Source organism: Thamnophis elegans, chromosome 13, assembly GCF_009769535.1.
Source record: "Thamnophis elegans isolate rThaEle1 chromosome 13, rThaEle1.pri, whole genome shotgun sequence".
NCBI lineage: Eukaryota > Metazoa > Chordata > Lepidosauria > Squamata > Colubridae > Thamnophis > Thamnophis elegans.
In genome coordinates, this window is record NC_045553.1 from 20,914,910 (window position 1) to 20,937,063 (window position 22,154).

At 41.6% G+C, this 22,154-nt stretch overlaps 1 protein-coding gene across 9 annotated transcripts in view; it reads left to right on the forward strand.

The window, feature by feature from the left end:
* Positions 1–22,154, forward strand: part of SLC23A2 (solute carrier family 23 member 2) — a 75,153-nt gene that overhangs the window by 32,872 nt on the left and 20,127 nt on the right. For all 9 annotated transcript variants that reach the window (XM_032229411.1, XM_032229412.1, XM_032229407.1 and 6 more), the window contains 4 exons: positions 541–639; positions 4,649–4,765; positions 6,235–6,392; positions 15,889–15,977. In XM_032229411.1, the coding sequence (XP_032085302.1) occupies positions 541–639; positions 4,649–4,765; positions 6,235–6,392; positions 15,889–15,977 (463 nt within the window). The remainder of the gene's footprint in view (positions 1–540; positions 640–4,648; positions 4,766–6,234; positions 6,393–15,888; positions 15,978–22,154) is intronic.

The window sequence follows — 22,154 nt, forward strand, 5'->3', positions numbered from 1 at the left end:
AAACCCCATACTTTGGTTCATGAGGTTCATGATAAAAAGAATCTTAAGTTTTCTTTGGATACATATCTGCATATTTAGTTCTTTATATATAATTTTAAAACTGCACACTATATTGGAATTATTCATTTATTTGTCAAATTTAGAATATTATAATTGTAGTTACAATATATACTTCTATGTAGCAATTGTTTCTCTTAAAATATTTTTTATAATAACAAACATCTTGATTTTAAGAATCCCTATTCAGTTAACTTTGGATGCAGCAGACAAAATCTGATTTAATTCTTCACTCCAAATAACAGAAAAGTTCAGACAGTTTGCCTGTAATTTTGGGAAATTTGCATTATCAGATTTTTATTTTTGACTGACACTTCTTATCACCAACTAGTCAGCAAAGTCAAACATTTTCTGTACTTTATCTTGTTCTGTGTTTTGGTTTAAAAATATTTTTTAAAAATAAAATATTATACAAGATTATATTATATATATACTCTGTAATTATTTTAGAGTATTACTATTTATTATAATTATTTTTTAAAGGTTGCAATAAGTGGAGGAGCAACCTCAAGTGGCGATCAAGATACAGAAGACACAGAACTTATGGCAATCTATACCACAGAAAATGGAATTGCAGAAAAGGTACCTTAAAAAGTAGATATACCCTAACATCTTGATACAAGGGAACTGTTATAATTAATTGGCATGTTTGTCCAAAGTTGCCCTATGCAGTTCTTCAGCAGGTCAAGCTGTTGAAATGTTTCTGTTGAATGGAATCATTAAAGGAGGGCCAACATTAGTATTTTAAATCTATGTAGCCGTAATAAGGAAGGGCTTGAAGACTTGAGAAGCTGATTGTTGAATGCAGCAAAATTAGATTTGGAGATAAAAATAGATGAAGGCACTCCCCATCTTTTCTCAACCAAGGCAAGTTTAAAAAACAACAACACCATTTGTATAAGACTGATAAACTAGAGAAGAAGGTGAATCAGAACCTTTTAGCTGATAATAATGAAAAACAAAGCTGACTCATTCACCCTTGTTTATTGAGTTGAGTTGAGTTGACTTTATTATATTTCTATGCCGCCCTATTCCCCGGAGGGGACTCACAATTTAAAACACTCAACAACCATACCATTCGAGGGGGGACAAAAAACTCATTAGCCCCAGGCCTGTTGGAACAGCCAGGTTTTAAGGGCTTTGCGGAAGGCCTGGAGGGTGGTGAGGGTCCGAATCTCCACGGGGAGCTCGTTCCAAAGGGCCGTATTGTAAAAAGTACGTCTTGTATCATTGGTTCTGTGAGAAAATATCCAGTAATGGGGTCGCCTTATCATATGAAGACTCCCCACAAACATTTGCCAAGTGGATGAAGCTAATGCAACCGAAGGCTGCTTCTGTCCTTGGGTAAGGCATTAATTAAAAGATTGTTGTGGTTACTGCTGGGGAGCTTAGATGCCAGCATTGCCCTTGGTTGGATTCTTCACATTCTGTAATCTCCACCTTGACAGGGTTATAAAAGCTTCAAAGGTTTTGGTCCTTCCACCCCCTTCAGTTCTGATATTTATGGGGAAGATTCTTGTCTTCTGCAAAAGGCTGCAAGGCCATCGTGACTCTTGATGTAGAACCTGTCAACAAAACTTAACCCTTCAGTGTTCTTTACTGAATGATTTAATCCAGTGTTTCTCAACCTTGGCTGCTTGAAGATGTGTGGACTTTAACTCCCAGAATTCCTTGCTGGCCAGGGAATTCTGGGAGTTGAAGTCTACACATCTTCAAGCAGCCAAAGTTTCTTTGCTGGCTGAGGAATTCCGGGAGTTGAAGTCCACAAGTCATAAAGTTGCCAAAGTTGGAGACCTCTGTGCTAGGGGGATCCTTGGATACCATACCACTGCTGTGGAAGGGACTGGGTTTTGATGCTTGAAATGGCTACAGCTACAGTGACAGCTTCAGAGCATGCTCTCTTATGAAATTAAAAAAAATACTCCTTTGTTTATTTCCTGTTAATCCCTTTGATAATGAACACTGCGTATACATAGGAGGAAATAGGAGGAGGAGGAAGCTGCATGTGCTTAAATCAGACCGGACATGTCGCTTCAGGGTTTAAGAAGCCAAGTCAGTTTGAGAACAAGATACTCTGCAATCAAGGATGGATTAAGTCAGCACTTTTGTTATATAAACCTACCGTATTTTTCAGAGTATAAGACGCACCTTTTTTCCTCAAAAAAAAAAAAAAGCTGAAAATCTGGGTTCATCTTATACACTGAATGCAGCATTTTTTGCCTCCCAAAGCCCCGCCCCCTTCATCAAAATGGCTGCGCATACCCTTATGGAGGCTTTCAGAGAGCTCCTGGGGGCTGGGGAGGGCAGAAATGACCAAACAAACGCCTGTTTCCCCAGCTCCCAGTAGCACTATAAGCCTCCATAAGGCTATGCATGCAATTTTTTGGACAAAAAATGGGCCCGTTTTCACGAAAAACAGGCCTTTTTTTGCTTGTTTTTGGCCCCCCACCGCTTAGGAGCACTCTGCAAGCCCCCCCCCCCCCCAAGGCTGTTTATGCCTTTTTTAAAAAAAACATGCGGCCGTTTTTGGGAGGTGTGGCAGAGTGCAAATTTCCCCCCTCTTTTGGTAAGCTCTTTAACTGATTAATGAGAATTACATTGATCAAGTGCTGTGCCAGCAGAAACAAAGTCTTAAGTGCTGCAGATTGTCAGCTATTTCCTTCTCCAGTACATAGATAAATACACCTGAAAACATCTACCTACCTACTCTCTCTCTCCCTACCTACCTACTGTATTTTTCTCTCTCTTTCTATTTCTCTCTCTCCCTACTCTCTCTCTCCCTACCTACCTACACCCCCTCTCTCTTTCCCTACCTACCTACTATATTTCTCTCTCTCTCTCTCTCTCTCTCTCTCTCTCTCTCTCTCTCTCTCTCTCTCTCTCTCTCTCTCTCCCTCCCTCCCTCCCTCCCTCTCTCCCTCTCCCTCCCCTCTTCTAGCTACCTAGCTACCTAAGTACTCTCTCTCTCCCTCTACCTACCTACCTACTTTTTTAAAAATTTGCCTCTTCAAAACCTTGGTGTGTCTTATACTCTGAAAAATACGGTAAGTTTCAGCAAAATCAGAAACTGCTAAACTAAATAGATCTCCCCGCCTCCAAAGGGGCTACTGCCAATAAAAGGTATTAAGTGATGTTTCTATTTTCATAGCCCTTAAATAATAATAAAAAAAATTAAAGCCATTTTATATGAAAACCCTATATAAAGTCTATGGCCTTTTGAGATTTGCAATGAACATTTATTTTGGACTTTAAGCCTCGACTTGCAACACAGAGCTTACACTTTTTCACTGTGAGCGTCACACTCTTTCCTTTGCTCTTCTTTTTCTATCCATCTTCGTTTCCTCTTCGGAAGCATATTGCATTAGATAAGTAATGAATTGCTTGCATTAGAGATTCACAACTTCATTATTAAAGCATAAGCTGCTCTCCACTTTTGGACAGAGAATTGTGTGTCTCCCTTGCTTGACCTTCATATTCACTGCTTAGTTACCTTCAACATTGTTCCTCATATATTTAATTTGACCTCATGTAGCTTTTGGAAACTCTCACTTTCAATCTAAAGCAGGGGTCCCCAAACTTGGCAACTTAAAGACTTGTGGACTTCTGGGAGTTGAAGTCTACAAGTCTTCAAGTGGCCAAGTTTGAAGACCTCTAAGTGGAGAGATTGTAGAGGAAGAGATTACAAGAGAGTAAGCTATGCTGGCTAGAGAATTCTGGGAGTTGAAGTCCACAAGTCTTCAAGTTGCCAAGTTTAGGGACCCCTGATTTAAATTATAGGAAGGTAGATTTTGACTGAACTTTTGAAAGTGCCTTTTTTAAACATTAGAGTTGTTCATCTGAAAAGCCAATCAGCAGTAGTATTTAACAGTGGTGTTAAACATGATGTGTCTATATGTTACAGTGGGATTCTTTGTTACAGAAAGCAGAGGCAGGGTGAACATTTGTTAGGGTGCTTTAAATTAAATTCCTGCGTGGATATGCGAGTTGAATTAGGACTAAATGGTTTCCTTCATGCCTGGGGTTATATTTCTAGCAGATAGATAGATAGATAGATAGATAGATAGATAGATAGATAGATAGATAGAGAGAGAGAGAGAGAGAGAGAGAGAGAGAGAGAGAGAGAGAGAGAGAGAGAGAGAGATATGATAGATATTGCAATAAATTGAAGCTCATTAGAAAACAGTAAAATGCTCTCATAAATGAAGGAGCCTGGATCTCTTATGCAAGTGCAATCTTTCTCCCCCCCCCTCAGAAAATATCTCTTAGCCTCTAATTTACCATCTATAATTCTTTGTGTAAACAGTTGGGCACCACACTTTTTTTTTGGCACAGAATATGTGGTTATTATATCATAGGAACAGAATAATGCTTTGCTTATATGCAGAGGTTGGTTACATGAAACAGAGGAGGGCATTCATGTAGTTTAGGTGATTACTAGAAAAGTAAAAGATTTGGGGTTTTTTTTGGTGGTGATTGTTTTTTGCTCTGAACTGATAGTGCTTTGCAGCAGGCCACAGACCTGCTCAGACATATCCCGGTAACCTATTAATAGACTGTGGTATTAAATGGTGGCTAATTTAATGGTTGACAGAGTTCTTTGGCAGAAACCCTCGACAGCAGTGGAAGCTCAGACGTACAAAGAACGGACATGATCTACACCATTGAGGATGTCCCACCCTGGTATCTCTGCATATTCTTGGGGTTACAGGTACAATTTGTTCTTTCAATTTGTTTTTTTTTCCCATTGAAATGCTAGCGAGCAATTAAGCAAGTCAGAATATAATTTTGAAGTGTTATTTTTAGAATTACTTAGCAGGGACCTAACACAGGGAATGGCCCTTTCCCAGGACTCGTGTTTATTAGGATAATTCGGGCAGCCAGAAACTACAGATAATTTATTCTTGGTTTCCGTCTCCGTTGCTGTGAACAGAAGTGTGTGGGGTCTATCGGAACAAGGTGTGTTTCTGGCCGTAGCGTTTTCTTCTTGAACAGATAATTTCTGTATGACTATATGAAGGCACACCAGGTTATTTAAAAAAAAAAACATTTCCAAGTGGGCCTGAATTCCAAAATTATTTAGGAATGTAAAATGTGCCTCCTACATATTTTGTACTTGGGAACATGGCCAGGGTACCCAGTTGTGCATCCAGGATGATTCTCCTCATCAGGGCGGAGATGCCTCTGAACATCCTGAAGAGCAACAGGATGGAAGGGGGGCTTTAAGTCTGGGCATATTCCAGGAGAATATTTTCCTGCCCGGTTCTTGAATAGAATGAAGGGGGGGGGATATGCGAGCACCTTAAATCAATCGTCCTCTAGCAAATCTTTCCATGTTTAGTGGGCTTCTACAGCTCAGCTTCCTAGAGATCTTATACTCTGGAAGTTAGTGGGAGGTTGTGCAAAGATATGCTGGAGCTGGTTTATACCAGCCTACATTGGCCGATGTTAAATTTTCTGTAATTTTGTAAGCCAATTGAGTGCAGAGCTGAGCCAAGATGTCCAGTGCACTGATCAGCTGTCCAGCTGTTGGTGGCCTGGCTTGGCAGTGGCAATGGAGCCCAAGGAGGTGGTGGTTTAGCACAAACTAGAGGTTTGCCTTTGTTTAAAGATTTTGGTTTGCCACTCTAAGAAAATGTGCTGAATGTGAGAATAAGTCAGTCTGGTGATACGAATTCAAGAGAATAAAATTGGGGCTTTTCATGTTTCGTGCGGTATCCATATGCAGATTGGAGACTGCTTCATATGAAGGCAACACTTTTGATCCATCCAATCTAAATTGGTCACTTTTGATTACCAAGGAGTTTGTTGAAATTCTGCTGTCTAAGACCATTTTAATAGGTATGAGATTTTCAGCACAAAGAGTCTGAATCCGTAACTGAGTTGTGGTCTCTTCCCTAACATCTGCTGGACCCTCCCCAATTTAGTTCGTATTAGGAAACTTGAGGGCATAATACTATTTTTTATTTTGGATGGCCATTTTCTAATCCTTCACTGAGATCATCAAAGTTAGCTTCTTTATTAAGATAATGGTCATTTCCTAAGGGATAAAACTATTCATGCAGAATTATTAATTGTCTTGGTTTAATCATAATGTCATTGCAAACATAGGGAAAGCAGTTTACACAGGTATGCACACACACACATACTTGATTAAAAATAACCCTTTGTTCTTTGCAGCATTACCTGACCTGTTTCAGCGGCACCATAGCAGTGCCCTTCTTGCTAGCAGATGCCATGTGTGTTGGAATTGATCAGTGGGCCACCAGCCAGTTGATTGGAACCATATTTTTCTGTGTTGGAATCACAACTTTGTTGCAAACAACATTTGGGTGCAGGTGAGTTACTCTTTGGTGATGTGTTAACTGCTTATAACTTTTCCCATGAACTCCAGGCAGTAATGCTAATGGACAGCATTTTGTCTTGATTCAAGGCAGAATACTTTGCCTGGGGAGAACCGGCTTCAGGTCATCTGTGAGACTCAAAGCATGGCTTTGGATTAGGCTCCATTCCTAGGGTGGTTATGGGCATTGAAATAAGGGGGAAGTCTGTGTAGGCTTCCTTTAAACTTCCTTTCTATAGAAAGGATGAATATAAAAAGAAAAACATAATAACATGCTGACAAAGGTAGGTGATAGGAGTTGAAGCCCATGTTGTTTGGCAGATTGGGACTAGCTGTGAGGAATGAATGTTCCAAAAGCTCCTTCAGAACGGTGATAGAAGTATTAGGCTTATGTAAACAGATATAAAAGAAAAGTTATCAAATTTTTATTTCAAAATTTTCACTTGCCAAGTAACATTCATTCAAAGCATGATAAATTAATAATCATTAAACAATTCAGGAAACAGGCAGGTAATATGCAAAATTAAAAGCATTAATCATATTTGAGTCTGATAATAAAATGAAAAATGTTACATCATACCGAGGGTGTTGCAGTAATGCCTAAATTGTCCCTTCTGATTAATAGCTGCTCTAAAAGTTCTCAGCCAGATACTTTTCTTATTCCTGGAGCCTGAAGTCCTTCCAGCAGAAGTTAGAAGGACTGAAGACACTTTGATGCTCCAGGCACCATTCCTTTCCATGTAATGATCAGAAGGATGACCAAGCATTCTTTCAGCACAGACAAAGTGCTTTTGCTGTGACCCAGCATAACTGATATACCGTCCTTGCTGACTCTAATGGGGACACTAAAGAGACAGGTCAAGGTAGTTGTGATAATGATGACTCAAATAAGCAGGGGATTGTGGTCCAAAATGAAGAACTTACTTCGGAAAGACAAAATGGGGAATCACACATCAGTCGCACAAGAAGAGCAAGGTATGCAAAAAGAGAAGTTTTAAGTTTAAGTTTTAATAGGTTTGTATGCCGCCCAATCCCGAAGGACTCCAGGCGGCTTACATAAAAACAGTTTAAAAACAAATACTAAAAAAGTTAAGATACAAAACAGCAGATTAAAAAGGGACACAACATACACTCGATGTTAATGGGGCTGAAGCTCAATCAGAGATCAGCAGCCCCAGGCCTGCCAGAACAGCCAGGTCTTAACAGGCTTTCGGAAGGCCGAGAGAGTAGGGAGGATCCGGATCTCAGGGGGTAGATCGTTCCATAGGGCCGGGGCAGCTACAGAGAAGGCCCTCCCCCGAGGAGCCACCAGACAACATTGTGTAGCCGATGGCACTCGGAGAAGGCCCGCCCTGTACGATCTTATTGGGCGCTGGGAGGTATGTTGCAGGAGGCGGTCACGGAGATATCCAGGTCCTAGGTCATGTAGGGCTTTAAAGGTGATAACCAGCAACTTGAAGAGTGTTCGGAGACCAATAGGGAGCCAATGCAGCTCACGGAGGATAGGTGTAACATGGGTGTATCTAGGTACACCCAGTATCACTCGCGCGGCTGCATTCTGGACCTATTGTAGTCTCCGAACACTTTTCAAGGGCAGCCCCATGTAGAGAGCATTACAGTAGTCGAGTCTTGAGGTGACGAGGGCATGAGTGACCATTTGGAGTGCCTCCCGGTCCAGATAGGGCCACAACTGGTGCACCAGGCGAACCTGGGCAAAAGCCCCCCTGGTCACAGCTGACAAATGGTGTTCTAATGTCAACCTTCTGGTTGATGATTCAATCATAAGGGATGTAAATTTAGGGAATGATATGGAAGTTTTAAAAGAGGTCAGGTATCTGCCAGGTGCTACTTCTAGCAGAGACAAGAGGTGTATTCTTAAGATAGTCAAGAATGCAAATAAGAACTGTGATGTTGATGCTATTATACATCTTGGCACAAATGATCTGTCTCAAAAAGATGTACTTTCTGTGAAGAATGATTTCCAGAGCTTGGGGTATGAACTTAGTAGTATAGGTTGTAGGCTTATCTTTTCAGAGGTTTTACCAGTATATAAGGAACAAAAAGGGAAGAGCCAGTGTGTAGCAGAGTTTAATGTGTGGCTAAAGGAGTGGTGTAAAAGGGAAGGGTTTGGTTTTATTAGTCATGATGTCTGCTGCTGGTCCAATGAAAAACTGTACAAAAGAGATGGTTTGCACCCATCCAAGAAAGGGACTGAGTTACTTGACATTAAATTCACAGATTTTCTGTATAAACATTTAAACTGAACAGCGGGGACAGAGAATTAATTGATACAGAACATTTCTGTTCCCAGCAATCTAAAATTCATAGGGTTATCAGTGCATGTACCACAGATGTTTGTGCGAGTAAGATTATCACTTCCGCTGTCAAGCAAAACCAAGCATTTAATAGTGAGTGCCATACCATGTGCGTGAATCATACAAGTGGCAAGAAAATAGGGGCAGTCAGGAATAACATAGGTTATGTAGACAGGAAACATAGGGTCAATCAAAATGGACTCAAATGACTATACACCAATGCATCATAGTATGAGGAATAAACAGGGCGAATTAGAAATTCAAGTAAAAGAGGACAGATATGATATTATTGCCATTACAGAAACTTGGTGGGATGAAACCGACAAATGGAACATAAAGCTAGAAGGATTTAAATTACTGTAAATTACTTAAAAGAAATAGACCAAGTAAAAGAGGAGGTGGAGTTGCACTATATATAAGAAATAATTACCTCTCTGCAGAAATAGAGCACAACAATGATGGGAACTATCTTGAATGCATTTGGGTCAATATTAAAGGTTGGGGGGGGGGGTGACATTGCCAGAGGTCTATACTACAGGCCACCCAACCAAGCAGAGGAAGTAGATGAACTTTTTGCTAGTCAGCTAACTAAGGTACGTAAGAAACACACTACAATAGTAGTGGGGGATTTTAACTACCCTGACATCAACTGGGAAACAAACTCTGCACCAAGTGGAAGATCCAACAGGTTCCTAACAAACCTAGCAGACAACTTTGTTTCCCAAAAAGTAGAGAAGGGAACAAGGGGATCAGCCATATTGGACTTAATTCTCACTAACAGAGAGGAAATGATAGAAGGTGTTGAAGCCACAAGAACCCTGGGGGCAAGTGACCATGCAATATTGGAATTCAACATTATGCAAACACAAGTAGTAGAACAAAGTGAAACTAGAGTCTTGGACTTTAAGAGAGCTAATTTCAATAAACTTAGAGAGAGCTTGGGAAAAATTCCATGGATGAGAATCCTCAAGGGGAAAACAACTCAAGAAACTTGGGAAATTTTGAAAAATGAGATTACAAAAGCCCAGTCTAGCACAATAACAAAGAAGAAGAAAAATAACAGCTCCCAAAAGAAACCAGCATGGCTGCATAAAGAACTCTCTGACAAATTGAAAGACAAAAAAAGATAAGTATAAAAAGTGGAAAGGGGGGGACATAACTAAGGCAGAATATCAGCAAATAGCCTGAGCATATAAAGATAAAGTGAGGAAAGCTAAAGCTCACAATGAAGAAAGGCTTGCCACAAAAGTAAAAAATAACAAAAAAAGCTTCTTCCAACATGTTAAAAACAAGAAAAAAGTTAAGGAAACAATTGGTCCATTGCTGGGAGAAAGTGCCAAGAAGGTGGCAAGCAACAGGGAGAAAGCAGAACTATTTAACTCATGTTTTGCATCTGTCTTTATACAAAGGGATAAAACAGTCCAATCTGGTCCTGGTGATTTGACAGCACCACAAAAATCAGATTAGGAACACAAGTTGAAATAGGGGGGAAAATGGTAAGTGAGCACCTTTCTACCCTAGATGAGTTCAAATCACTATGACCAGATGGATTACACCCAGGGTTCTGAAGGAACTGGCAGACAAGATCTCAGAACCACTGAACTATATCTTTCAGAGATCCTGGTGCACCAGGGAAGCACCAGAGGACTGGAAAAGAGCTGATGTGATTCCCATCTTCAAAAAGGGGGGGGGGGAACAGATCCAGGAAACTACAGACCTATCAGCCTGACCTCAATACCAGGAAAGATTCTGGAAAAAATAATCAAGCAACGAATTAGCGAACACCTAGCAGCAAACAAAGTAATAGCCAAAAGCGAACATGAGTTTGTCAAAACAGATCATGCCAGACTAATCTTATTGCATTCTTTGATAATATGACAAAATTAGTGGACCAGAGGAATGCCGTTGATATAGTTTACTTGAACTTCAGTAAGTCATTTAATAAGGTAGACCATAACCTACTACTAAATAAAGTAGAAGAATGTGGGTTAGACAGCATCACCACCAGATGGATTTGTAACTGGCTGACCAACTGCACTCAAAGTGTAATCCTCAATGGAACTGCATCTTCATGGAGGGAAGTATGCAGTGGAATACCCCAAGGCTCTGTTTTGGGCCCAGTACTCTTGGATGAGAGAATAAATGGGGAACTCATCAAATTTGCAGATGACACCAAACTGGCAGGAATAGCCAACATTCCAGAAGATAGGCTAAAGATACAGAAGGATCTTGACAAACTTGGACATTGGGCACTATCTAATAAAATGAAATTCAATGGTGAAAAAAGGAATGTTCTACATTTAGGCAACAAAAACGAAATGCACAGGTACAGTATAGGTGGTACCTTGCTCAACAGTAGTAACTATGAAAGGGATCTTGGAGTCCTAGTGGACAACCATTTAAATATGAGCCAGCAGTGTGCAGCAGCTGCCAAAAAAGCCAACCCAGTTCTAGGCTGCATAAACAGAGGGATAGATCAAGATCACGTGAAGTGTTAACACCACTTTATAATGCCTTGGTAAGGCCACACTTGGAATATTGCATTCAGTTTTGGTCACCACGATGTAGAAAAGATATGGAGACTCTAGAAAGAGTGCAGAGAAGAGCAACAAAGATGATTAGGGGACTGGAGACTAAAACATGAACGGTTGCAGGAACTGGGTATGTCTAGTTTAATAGAAAGAAGGACTAGGGGAGACATGATAGCAGTGTTCCAATATCTCAGGGGTTGCCACAAAAAAGAGGGAGTCAAACTATTTTCCAAGGCACCTGAGGGTAGAACAAGAAGCAGTGAGTGGAAACTAATCAAAGAGAGAAGCAACTTAGAACTGAGGAGAAATTTCCTGACAGTTAAAACAATTAATCAATGGAACAACTTGCCTCCAGACGTTGTGAATGCCCCAACACTGGGAGTCTTTAAGAAGATGTTGGATAGCCATTTGTCTGAAACGATATAGGGTTTTCTGCCTAGGCAGGTGGTTGGACTAGAAGACCTCCAAGGCCCCTTCCAACTCTGCTATTGTATTGTATTATTGTATAATAGGATACATCACTCTTACAGGCTTAACAACAGCTCCAAAAAAAGGAGGATGGAAAATTGGGTGCAGTCACATGATGATCCACTTAAAGACTATCATGGCTTACAAGCAAAGTTATTGGCTCAATTATGGTTGTGGGTCAAGGGTTACCTGTATATTAACTGATGCTGGCAACGACTTGTAGGGTGAAAGGTAATAAAGCTTCATTGGCATCAAACCTTGTGCCCCAATTCTCTAGAAGCTGCATCCTGCAATGGTTAGAAGGAGCAATCATGTACTAGTTAAACTCACGGTATAATTTACATCTCATTTTGGATAACAGTGGGGCTGACCTTGTCAGAATTGAACATCTTCTGAAAGTCAACGCGATCCTACTTTGCATTAACAGAGGGACAGCATCAAGGTCTTTATAAAATCTTAGTAAGACCACACTTGGAACATTGCAGCCAGTTTTGGTCATCACAATATTTTAAAAAAAGTTGACTCTGGGAAGAGTGAAGAGAAGAGCAAGAAGAATGATTAGGGGGCTGGAGGCTAAATCATATGAATAATGGCTGCAGGAACTGGGTCTAGTCTGGAGAAAAGAAAGACCAGGGGTGACATGACAGCAGTCTTCCAATATTTGAGAGGCTGCCACAAAAATTTTTTCCAAAGCACCAGAAGGCAGGACAAGAAACAACAGATGGAAACTAATCAAGGAAAGAAGCAACCTGGAATTAAGGAGAAACTTCCTAACAGTGAGAAGAATTAACCAGTGGAACTGCTTGCCTCCAGAAGTTGTAGGTGCTCCCTCCCTGGAGGCTTTCCAGAAGAGACTGGGCAAGCACTTGTCTGGAATGGTATAGGGTTTCCTACTTGAGCAGGGGGTTGGACTAGAAGATCTCAAAGGTCCCTTCCAACTCTTGTTATTCTGTATGAAAAAAGTGCCATACCAACCAAGACTTCCCTCTGCCAGCACTTTTGCTTCCCATATGCAGTCCCCAAAGAATAGCATCAGTAGATACCTCATTTCCTACCGAATCAACATTTCTCTCCATGGTTGCTGGAGTTGATTTGTGCTCAACAGTGGGAACTGGCAGAGCTACCCACAGCTTGTAAATGTTCTTTTAGTGGGAGAATTATGGTGTTTCTTTTTAAAACATATATTTAACTTTTCTCATTTCTCTATCACATATGGTATTAGAAATTAACGATCAAAGCAAAATAGGTTTTTGATTTTTATTAATATTAAGAGAAAAGAATTTTCCATCCAGTTGCAGTCTTCTGTTACAGTAGAAAAAAACAATGTACACTTTTCACCTTCGCACGAGGGCCAAAGTATGTTGAGTACCTACATCTATATTATGTTTGTTGTAGGCAGTATATTAAAAAATAACATGGAAAAATAACAAAAGAATTAACACCGTCATCTTTCACTTTAGGTCTAAGCCCTCCAAGTATGATTTCATTTCAGAGGCCTTTCTTTAAAAAAATATTGAGTATATTTACCTACGAAAGGGAATATCGGGTGGGGAATGGTAACTCAGTAGGATGAAAAAGGCAGCCAGTTTAAATAAACCAGTGAAGATTATTGAAGGATACGAGCTCGAAGAAAACCTCCAGGATTCATTCAGTGTCTTTCTAAGTTTCCTGAATTAGAATAGGCAGCCTGAAAAAGGATTTTATGGACGAAACAAATTGAGTGTTTTTGGTTTCTGAGTTGCTCCTTTCGATCAACCGATGCCATGGGTACAAAATCAAGAAAAATAAAGATTAATTTGAATGGACCCATTGAGGACCCAGATTGGTGGGGGGCCATATGTTGACTGCAGACCGCTTAGAGAGGGGCTGTGAAGCCCTGTGAAGCACTATATAAATCTCAGTGCTATATGGAAAGTCTTCATGAAAATGGATGCCAGAAATAAAAGTGTCCTTTTTGCTTTTCAGCCTCTAAATCAGGAGTCTCCAACCGTGGCAACTTTAAGCCTGGAGGACTTCAACTTCCAGAATTTTGGGAATTGAAGTCCACCAGGCTTAAAAGTTGCCAAGGTTGGAGACCCCTGCCCTAAATCATTACCAGTTAAGCATAGTTATGATAGCTAGGAGTCTCCTCAAAAGGACAGGTGTGCCAAGGGTCACCAAAGCCTCTACTCCTTATTACCAGAAATGTACACAAGAGGACACCTGTTGTACGTAGGACCCAAAATCAGATGGCTTCTTCTTGCACTGTTTTCTTGAGCAGATTCTGTTTGGTTTGCCACAAAATACATTCTGGAACAGTTTTTGGGAATTTACCCTTTAAGGAAGAACAGCCTGGTTTTTGCAAATCCTTTGCAAATATTTTCAAAATGTCAACAGGATGCTGTCTGAAGAAGTTTCAGGGTTGAATCTACATAACCTAAAGTTTCCAAGTTTGAAAGAGGCTGAAATCGACCATTTAGGGAGTGATTCTGCAAGAAGGGGAACCTGCTTGTAAAAAGTGGAGCTTGCTTTCTTTGTAGATGTGCTTGTAATGATCCTGTGATTACGCAATGGTTATTTAGTTATTTGATCATCCCGGATGCACTCCTTCTTTTAAAACTTTTTTTTTTTACTATTATGAGCATTTGCAAAGGTTTTTCATACAAAAGGCAAACATGTATGTCTCATATTTGTTAAGTGAGGTGATTTTGCCACTCCAAAAAACAGTTGTAATTATGAAGGAAGATCAGCTGTATCCAAAATAAGCAAATAAACAAATAGTACAGTGAACAACATACATTCAGGCTCCAAAACGGAGAAATGCGTGTCAGTTGTAGCTTCATTTTCACTGCAGCTGGACAATATTTGATTATAATATTGATGCTAGACAAAATTTTGTTTCCAGACATGGTGATGTATCCTTGGCATTCCAGTGCCAAGGATCTTAAGCTGTAGGAGCTGCCAGTTTTTTCCCTAAAGGGAGCCAACTTGCCCTTTGATTTCTGCTGATTGTATGATTTATTGACTAATAAACCTTGACTTTAATCTGCCATACTAGGACAAATGGACACATGAAGAAAGCAGACAAGAGGAGTAAACCTTCTGCACTGTTGGGGCAGTTTCTGTGGATTCTTGTGGAATAAGCAGGGGGAGGAGGGGGGCTTGCCATTTTAAGACTGTGAGAATGCAGAAAAAAATAATAATCTCAAAACTGTCCAGGACTAAGGCGTTTAGGATTCCCTAGATTAAAACGAAGAAATAGCCTTTGCCTTGGAGTGATTTATAGTAAAAGGCTATTACTCTATCCCACCCACCTTTAATGTTTAAATCCGCTTTCCAAACTGGGCCCAACTCCCAGAATTGTTCAGCCCACAATGCTGGCTGGGAAATCCTGAGAGTTGAAGTCCACAAGTCTAAAGGCTGCCCAGTTTGGAGACCCCTGGTTTAGACAAAGAGGGAGTTTTCTAGAATATTTCTGTTTCATTGATGAGATGTTGTCCTAAAGGTGTTTATGACTTTTCAGAAACCATCAAGTGAGTCCACACATTGCTTGATGTCAGCTCTGTTCCTTGTTCTCTTTATTTTTGTTTTTTTTTTGCTTTGGTCATCTATAGAGTAACCCTTTAATATTTAACTGCTTATGTTGCTTGGTATTCGTATTTATGGGCACTCCAATAAATTTAGATACCGTATTTTTCAGACTATAAGACGCACCATGATTTTGAAGAGGTAATTTTTTTAAAAAAAGGTTTTGCACTCTGCAGGCCTCCCAAACCCTCTGCACACCTTGTTTTTTGCAAACAAAAAAACAAACAAAAAAAAACAAAAAAAACCTGGCATGCAGAGGTTTGGGAGGCTTGTAGAGTGCTCCTTGGAGCTTGCCGGGGGGGAGGGGATGGACGAGCCTGTTTTTTGCTCGTTTTTGCCCTCCCCAGCCTTCGGGTGCACTTTGCAAGCCCCCCAAACCCTCTGCATATCCATTTTTGCAAAGGGGTTTTTGGGAGGCCAAAAATTCTGTATTCAGTGTATAAGACACACCCAGATTTTCACCCTCTCTTTGGGGTGGTGGTGAAAGGTGCATCTTATACTCCGAAAAATATGTTAGATTAGATTTGGGAAGATAACTAGTAAGGGGAACATTGAAGAGGTGATTCTTCTTGTGTCAGTGTTGTAAAATGTGGGTTTTTGATTCTTTCAGGTTACCCTTGTTTCAGGCCAGTGCTTTTGCATTCTTGGCTCCCGCTCGAGCCATCCTCTCTCTGGACAAATGGAAATGTAACAACACAGGTGAGCAGCCATCCTTTCCCTCTGGGCCTTTGGCTGTTCAGAGCAAGAGCCAAAATGGAGGGACACTCCCTTATTTATTTGTTTTTAAAGGCTGACTCTGATTTATAACAGTCATGAGGGGGACTTGCCTTTACAGACCCTCCAGAACGGTTTACCAATCCTGTAGCTGGTCTAGAAGATCCCCGTGGAAGAACAAAAATGGCTTTTTGGTGCAAATTTCAGGGCCGTTCTCCGGGTTTCTCAAGGGACAGGCAGCAGAAGCTTCCCACATCCTTCCCACGAGAATTTCATTGAAATTGTTCTTGGGAGGAGCTTCTGAAAGTTTTTTTTGGGGGGGGAACCTCATAGGCCAATTTACTTATTGAGGCTGCTAGATGGTTTTTCAACACCTTCAAATTCAGAGGCAATAAATAACCAAGGAGGAAGAACAGGAACAGGATGTGTTCCCAGAGGGTTGGGGATTTTATTTTTTATTTTGGAGCCCTCAGAACCTCCTGAATTTAGCTGAACGGACTCTCAAGGATTCAGGAAATCTAAATTGCATTCCATAAAATAGGATACCTACAGTCCACTCTTTATAAACTAGGAGAAAAAAAAACTTAGTTTTCATTATTGCTTCATCCACTGGGTGAGCTGTAAATAAATTGCACCAAGCGTTTTAGACAAGGATTAGTGAAGCAAATTTTATAAACAATTATTTATGATGGTTTGCTTTTAATCATAATTAGAACTAGCTTGTCTAGTTTAACTATCATAGGCAAGTTTCAGTCTAACTGAAACTGGGTCCTGAGGGAAGACTGAGTCAGTATTCCCCCTGTCTATGCTGGACTAGTGCCCCTAATCCAGCAAGGAAACAGGAGCTTCATTATATGCAAATGTAGTCAGAAAACAGAATTCATTCCCAGAATTGAAAATAGACTGTATATTTTGCTTCCAATCTTGTTTATATAGAATTTTGCAAATTTAGTCTTTTATTTTTGCCAGGTAAGTCTTGCTCACATTTAAGTAATTGGAATTTGGTGGATGATTTTGACGATATAAGGGCAGTTTAGCTGGGTAGTTTCCCCAACCTAAGTGCAGAATATATAAGTAAAAGCACTTCAGAGAGTGATAAGCACTTATAACATAGCAATAAGGTGTTCCAAAATGTAATTGGCACATGAAGAAAAATCTGTTAATTAGATGTCAGGTTGATCAATCCCAGTGACTCAAAGCATCACGCTGGAGGGTACTTTGCTTTGAAGTACAGCATCTTTGGAATCAAAATAACTTTCTGGTTCCCAGAAATATCAAAGAGGATTGTGAGAAAAAATGTGCAACGGTGACATCATTAACCTTTTTCCTTGTATTCCCCAAGTAATTGGTTCTGAAAATTCCATGATTGTTGTCCATTTGACTCATATAATCATAGAGTTGGAAAAGACCTTGGAAGTCTTCTAGCCCAAGTTCTTTTTTGGTCCTCTGGCAGTTCTCCTGTGCTCCAGGAGTTCAGTGGTTCTGAGATCACATCTGCCAGCTCCTTTGGTGCTCTGGGATATAGAATAGAGTAGAATAACAGAGTTGGAAGGACCTTGGGGGTCTTCTAGTCCAACCCCCTGTCTAGGCAGAAAACCCTACAGCACTTAAGACAAATGGTTATCCAACAGTTTCTTAAAGACTCCCAGTGTTGGAGCATTCACAACTTCTGGAGGCCAGTTGTTCCACTGGTTAATTGTTCTCACTGTCAGGAAATTTCTCCTTAGTTCTAAGTTGCTTCTTGATTAGTTTCCACCCATTGCTTCTTGTCCTGCCTTCAGGTGCTTTGAAGAATAGCTTGACTCCCTCTTCTTTGGGGCTGCTCCTGAGATATTGGAAGACTGCTATCATGTCTCCCCTAGTCACCGTTGCACATTTTTTCTCACAATCTTCTTTGATATTTCTGGGAATCAGAAAATTAAACCATCTGGTCCCGACAATTTGAACTTGTCCAAAGTGGATAGGATCCTTTTACCAATTTCTTAACTCCCTATTCTGTCTCCTACAATTGCTACTTAAGATAACTTGGACTATTTTTTTTTCTTTTGCGTGAAGACAGATGCAAAGAAAGAATTGAACAGTTCCACTTTCTCCCTTCTGCCCATCTCATTCTTGCCATCTTCTTCAATTAGAGGACTGTTCATTTCCTTGAGTTCTTTTCTTATTCTTTATGCAAGAGCCGAGGTGGTGCAGTGGTTAGAGTGCTGTACTGCAGTCACGTTAGCTGACTGTTAGCTGCAGTTCAGCGGTTCAAATCTCTCCGGCTCAGGGTTGACTCAGCCTTCCATCCTTCCGAGGTGGGTAAAATGAGGACCCAGATGGTGGGGGCAATATGCTGGCTCTGTAAACCGCTTAGAGAGGGCTGAAAGCCCTATGAAGCGATATATAAGTCTAACTGCTATTGCTATGCTATGTAATGAAAGAAAATGATTATTTTTGGCATCTTTTGCAAACCTTAGTTCATTCTGAGCCTTAGCTTTCCTGACCCATCTTTGAGAGTCAGGCTATTTCCTCGTATTCTGTTTTAGTTACATGTCCATGTTTCCATTTTTTACTTCTTTCCTTCAATTTGTTAGAGATCTTTTTGTACAACCATGCTGGCCTCATCTGGTATCTTTTGCTTTTCTTCCTCTGTGGTATTATGTTTGATTAGGCCTTTCATTTTTCAGAATTTTCCAAGCATCCTGAACTGTTTTCCCCTCTACGATTTCCATCCATAGAATCCTTCCTGATCTCTCTCTTAATTTGTTGAATTTGGCTCTCTTAAAGTCTAAAACACTAGTCTGACTTTGTTCAGTTACCCATGGCAGATTATGACATGGTCACACTCTTCCAAAATGTCTACAGTTTCCACTCCCTCAGCCATTCCATCCTTATTGGGATTAAATTTAGTATAACTGACCCTCTAGTTCCCATCTCCACCCTTTGGGTGACAAATGTATCTGCTGGGCACATCAATTTGCAGCAGCCATGTGAAAGTTAAAGATTTAGGCTTACTGTAGTTAGAAAAAATGCTACCAGATTCCTGATTTTTTTGGGGGGGGATTAACATGGCTGTCCTGCAACAAAGTCTAACCTTAGGCTCCTTATTTTCACATTATGAGCAAAACAGTCACTTTAAATAAATGTGTTAGCCATTAAACTTATATTAAGTTCTGATTTTTGTTTTTCAAAGATGAAACACATTCAATAAAATTAGTAGAACAGGGATTTGATTCCCCCCCCCCAAAAAAACTAGATGTTTCCCAGAGAAATCTCATTTTGCATCTAGAATATCATGAGTGGTTTGAAATATTAAATAAGAGGGAAATGGGTTACTAATTTCCACAGCTGAATTATCTTGTTCTTCTGTGCGCTGCTTGGGGAATTCAAGCATGGGTTAACTTTGTCCATTAGCCTTGAGACTGAGTTAGGCAAATTGCTGGCCATGCCTCCTCTGACTGGACTGGTTCAGTTTTTTAACTCAGTCCAGCCTAAAGAGACACAAAATTATCCTCTCTGGGTTACTAGACAACTTCATTATTATACAATTGTATCACAGCGGCCAGTTGTTTCGCCGGATTTGGCATTGGTTACTAGTCGGGCCCCACCCAGGGGCCTAGGACGTCGTAACGTATTTTCGTAATATGCGTGCAGATCCAAGCAGTGCGGCTTTTTGCATTGATTTTGTCAATTTTTAACTGTTTTAAATGTAATTCCAGTGCTTTCGGAATAGCACCCAGTGTGCCAATTACCACTGGAATTATCACTGCTGGTTTGTGCCATAGTCGTTGAATTTCGATTTTTAAGTCCTGGTATCTTGCGATTTTTTCATGTTCCTTCTCGGCGACCCTGCTATCACCTGGTATTGCGATGTCTATGATTGTGACCTTATTTTTCTCAACCAGTGTGATGTCTGGTGTATTATGCGCCAGTATTTTGTCGGTTTGTATACGGAAATCCCACAAGATCCATTATTATTATTATTATTATTATTATTATTATTATTATTATTATTATTATTATTATTCAGCTTGGATTCCCTTCACCAGCTTGAGCTCCTTTCACGGAGCGGTAAATATCTCTACAAATAGGTTCATTTTTTCTTCATTTAAAGTGGCAGTTGGATTTTAGCGTTCCCAGAGCCTTCGGGGCCAGCGAACCTCTTTATTGGAGGCGAGGGCGTGCCGTTGTTTGTTGTGGGAAGGTCGGTTTGCCACCTTCGTTTTGTCTTGCCACGGCTGGGGATTGGTTCCCCGCAACGCCCGCTCTAGCCGCTGTCCATCGCCCCCTTCCTTCCCCCCGAGGTTGCCTAGCGACGTGCTGAGCCCGGATGCCCTCATCACCATATGGCTGGGCTTCCTGTATTACCTTGACCTCGAGAGCCTCTGGAAGCCGCGGCTGCGGTCTCTGGCAAGATACAAGGCAGGTGTTCTCCATTCTGGCGGCAGCCTTTGTACCTCGCCGATTTGAATCTCCTTCCTCCCGCTGTTGGAGACCTTTTCATGCCGACAAACAGTCTGGCTGGCCGTAGCTTCATTTTCCCGCCCACAGTGATGTAAAATCACCAGATTCATTGCTCCACGGAGGTCGGTTCGCCACCATTCTACTGGAGCACAAATTTGATCTCTCACAGCGTCCTGCTTCGATTGCAATCGGCATTTGGTATTTCAGTGAACGTGAGCTTGAGCCCTTTCAACCTAGCTTACATGGTGGATTGTTTTATTACCGGGGGCAGCGCTGGGGTTTCCACCTCTCCTCAGTTGTCCTCCGATGCCACTGGGGCCTCATCTAGAGTGGGTAGGACCACCACCAGGGCTGCCAGCCACAGATCTCCTGCCACCTCAGCGGCTCTTGCCAGGGGCACTAAGCGCACCAGTAAGACCAAGAACGGGTCTAGGGGTCCCTCAGCCCCCAGACCACCTCCCATCCTGCTGCCTGAAGGGCCTTCTACCTTCAGCCTAACTGGAATTCAAGGTTGGTCCCGAGACCTCCCTCTCCCTCAGGATCTCACAACTGCAGGACCTGACTCAGGCCTTCAGGGCTCGTCTGATCCTTCTGAGCCCAGCCCAGGCCCGGCCCCCTCCCATTCAGAGGCCTCAGCCACCTTTACCCCTACTGCCTCTGGCAGCAGACCGGAAGATACTTCAGAATTTGACCTCTTCCCTGGGCTCAGGGACATGATTGCCACTGCCATATCTAGGGGAGTGGATGCAGAATTACAGTGTAGGAGTCAACACTCTAGGAATTTGATTTCTGCCAGAGATTTAGCCACCTCTGAGGCTGATCCCCCTTCTCCCTTGCCTTCCTTCTACAGCGAGGGGTCTGTTTTGGGGGAGGAAGGTGAGATTTGGGATTTAGAGTTATCAGATGATGATCTGGTTCAGGATAAAGTTCCTTTTTCGGGCCTCTTCAGACCAGCTCTACTTTATAAAGCCAATTTGGGGGAAGCAGCCACCCAGGCCAGTATTGAGGTGGGCCTTGATCCCACGGAGTGCTTTTTCGCTGAACAAGTACAAGCACAAGAGGCTATTCCATCACCCAAATTGTTTCTGGACGTAATCCAAAAACAATGGTCCCAGCCCACCGCAGTCTCGCCCACTAGCAATGGTGATAGAAAGCTTTATGCTTCCACTCCGGAATTGGACACCATTTTGCAGTTTCCCACTGTTGACCCACCGATAGCGGCCTTGGCTTCCCCGGCCTTCATTCCATCCGAGATTTCAGAGTGATTAAAGGCTAAGGACCGCAAGCCGGAGCTCGTTATTCACAAAATGCACCAGGCGGCTCCCTGGGCATTGTGTGCCGCTATGGTGGCCTCGTTCTTCAATAGAACTTCCTTAGTTTGGTTAAGACAACTACAGGAGAGGTTTGGTCCAGAGGACTTGCGCCTCTATCAGGATGTGGTCAAACTGGTGGCGGTCTTAGAATTCTTTTCGGATGCCACGCTCAATGCGGCCAAGTTCGCGTCCCGAGCTGTGGCATCCAACATAGTGGCTCATCGCCTGTTACGATCCAAATGGCACCTTGCCTCCACCCCCTTCAAGGACGGTTCCCTATTCGGAGCAGTGCTGGATCCTATACTGATTGAAACAAGGGACAAGCGAAAGGTACTTCCTTTGACTGCTAGGCGCATGGATCAGAGGCAGCCCTTTCGTATTGGGGAGTCAGGGTATTCCTCCC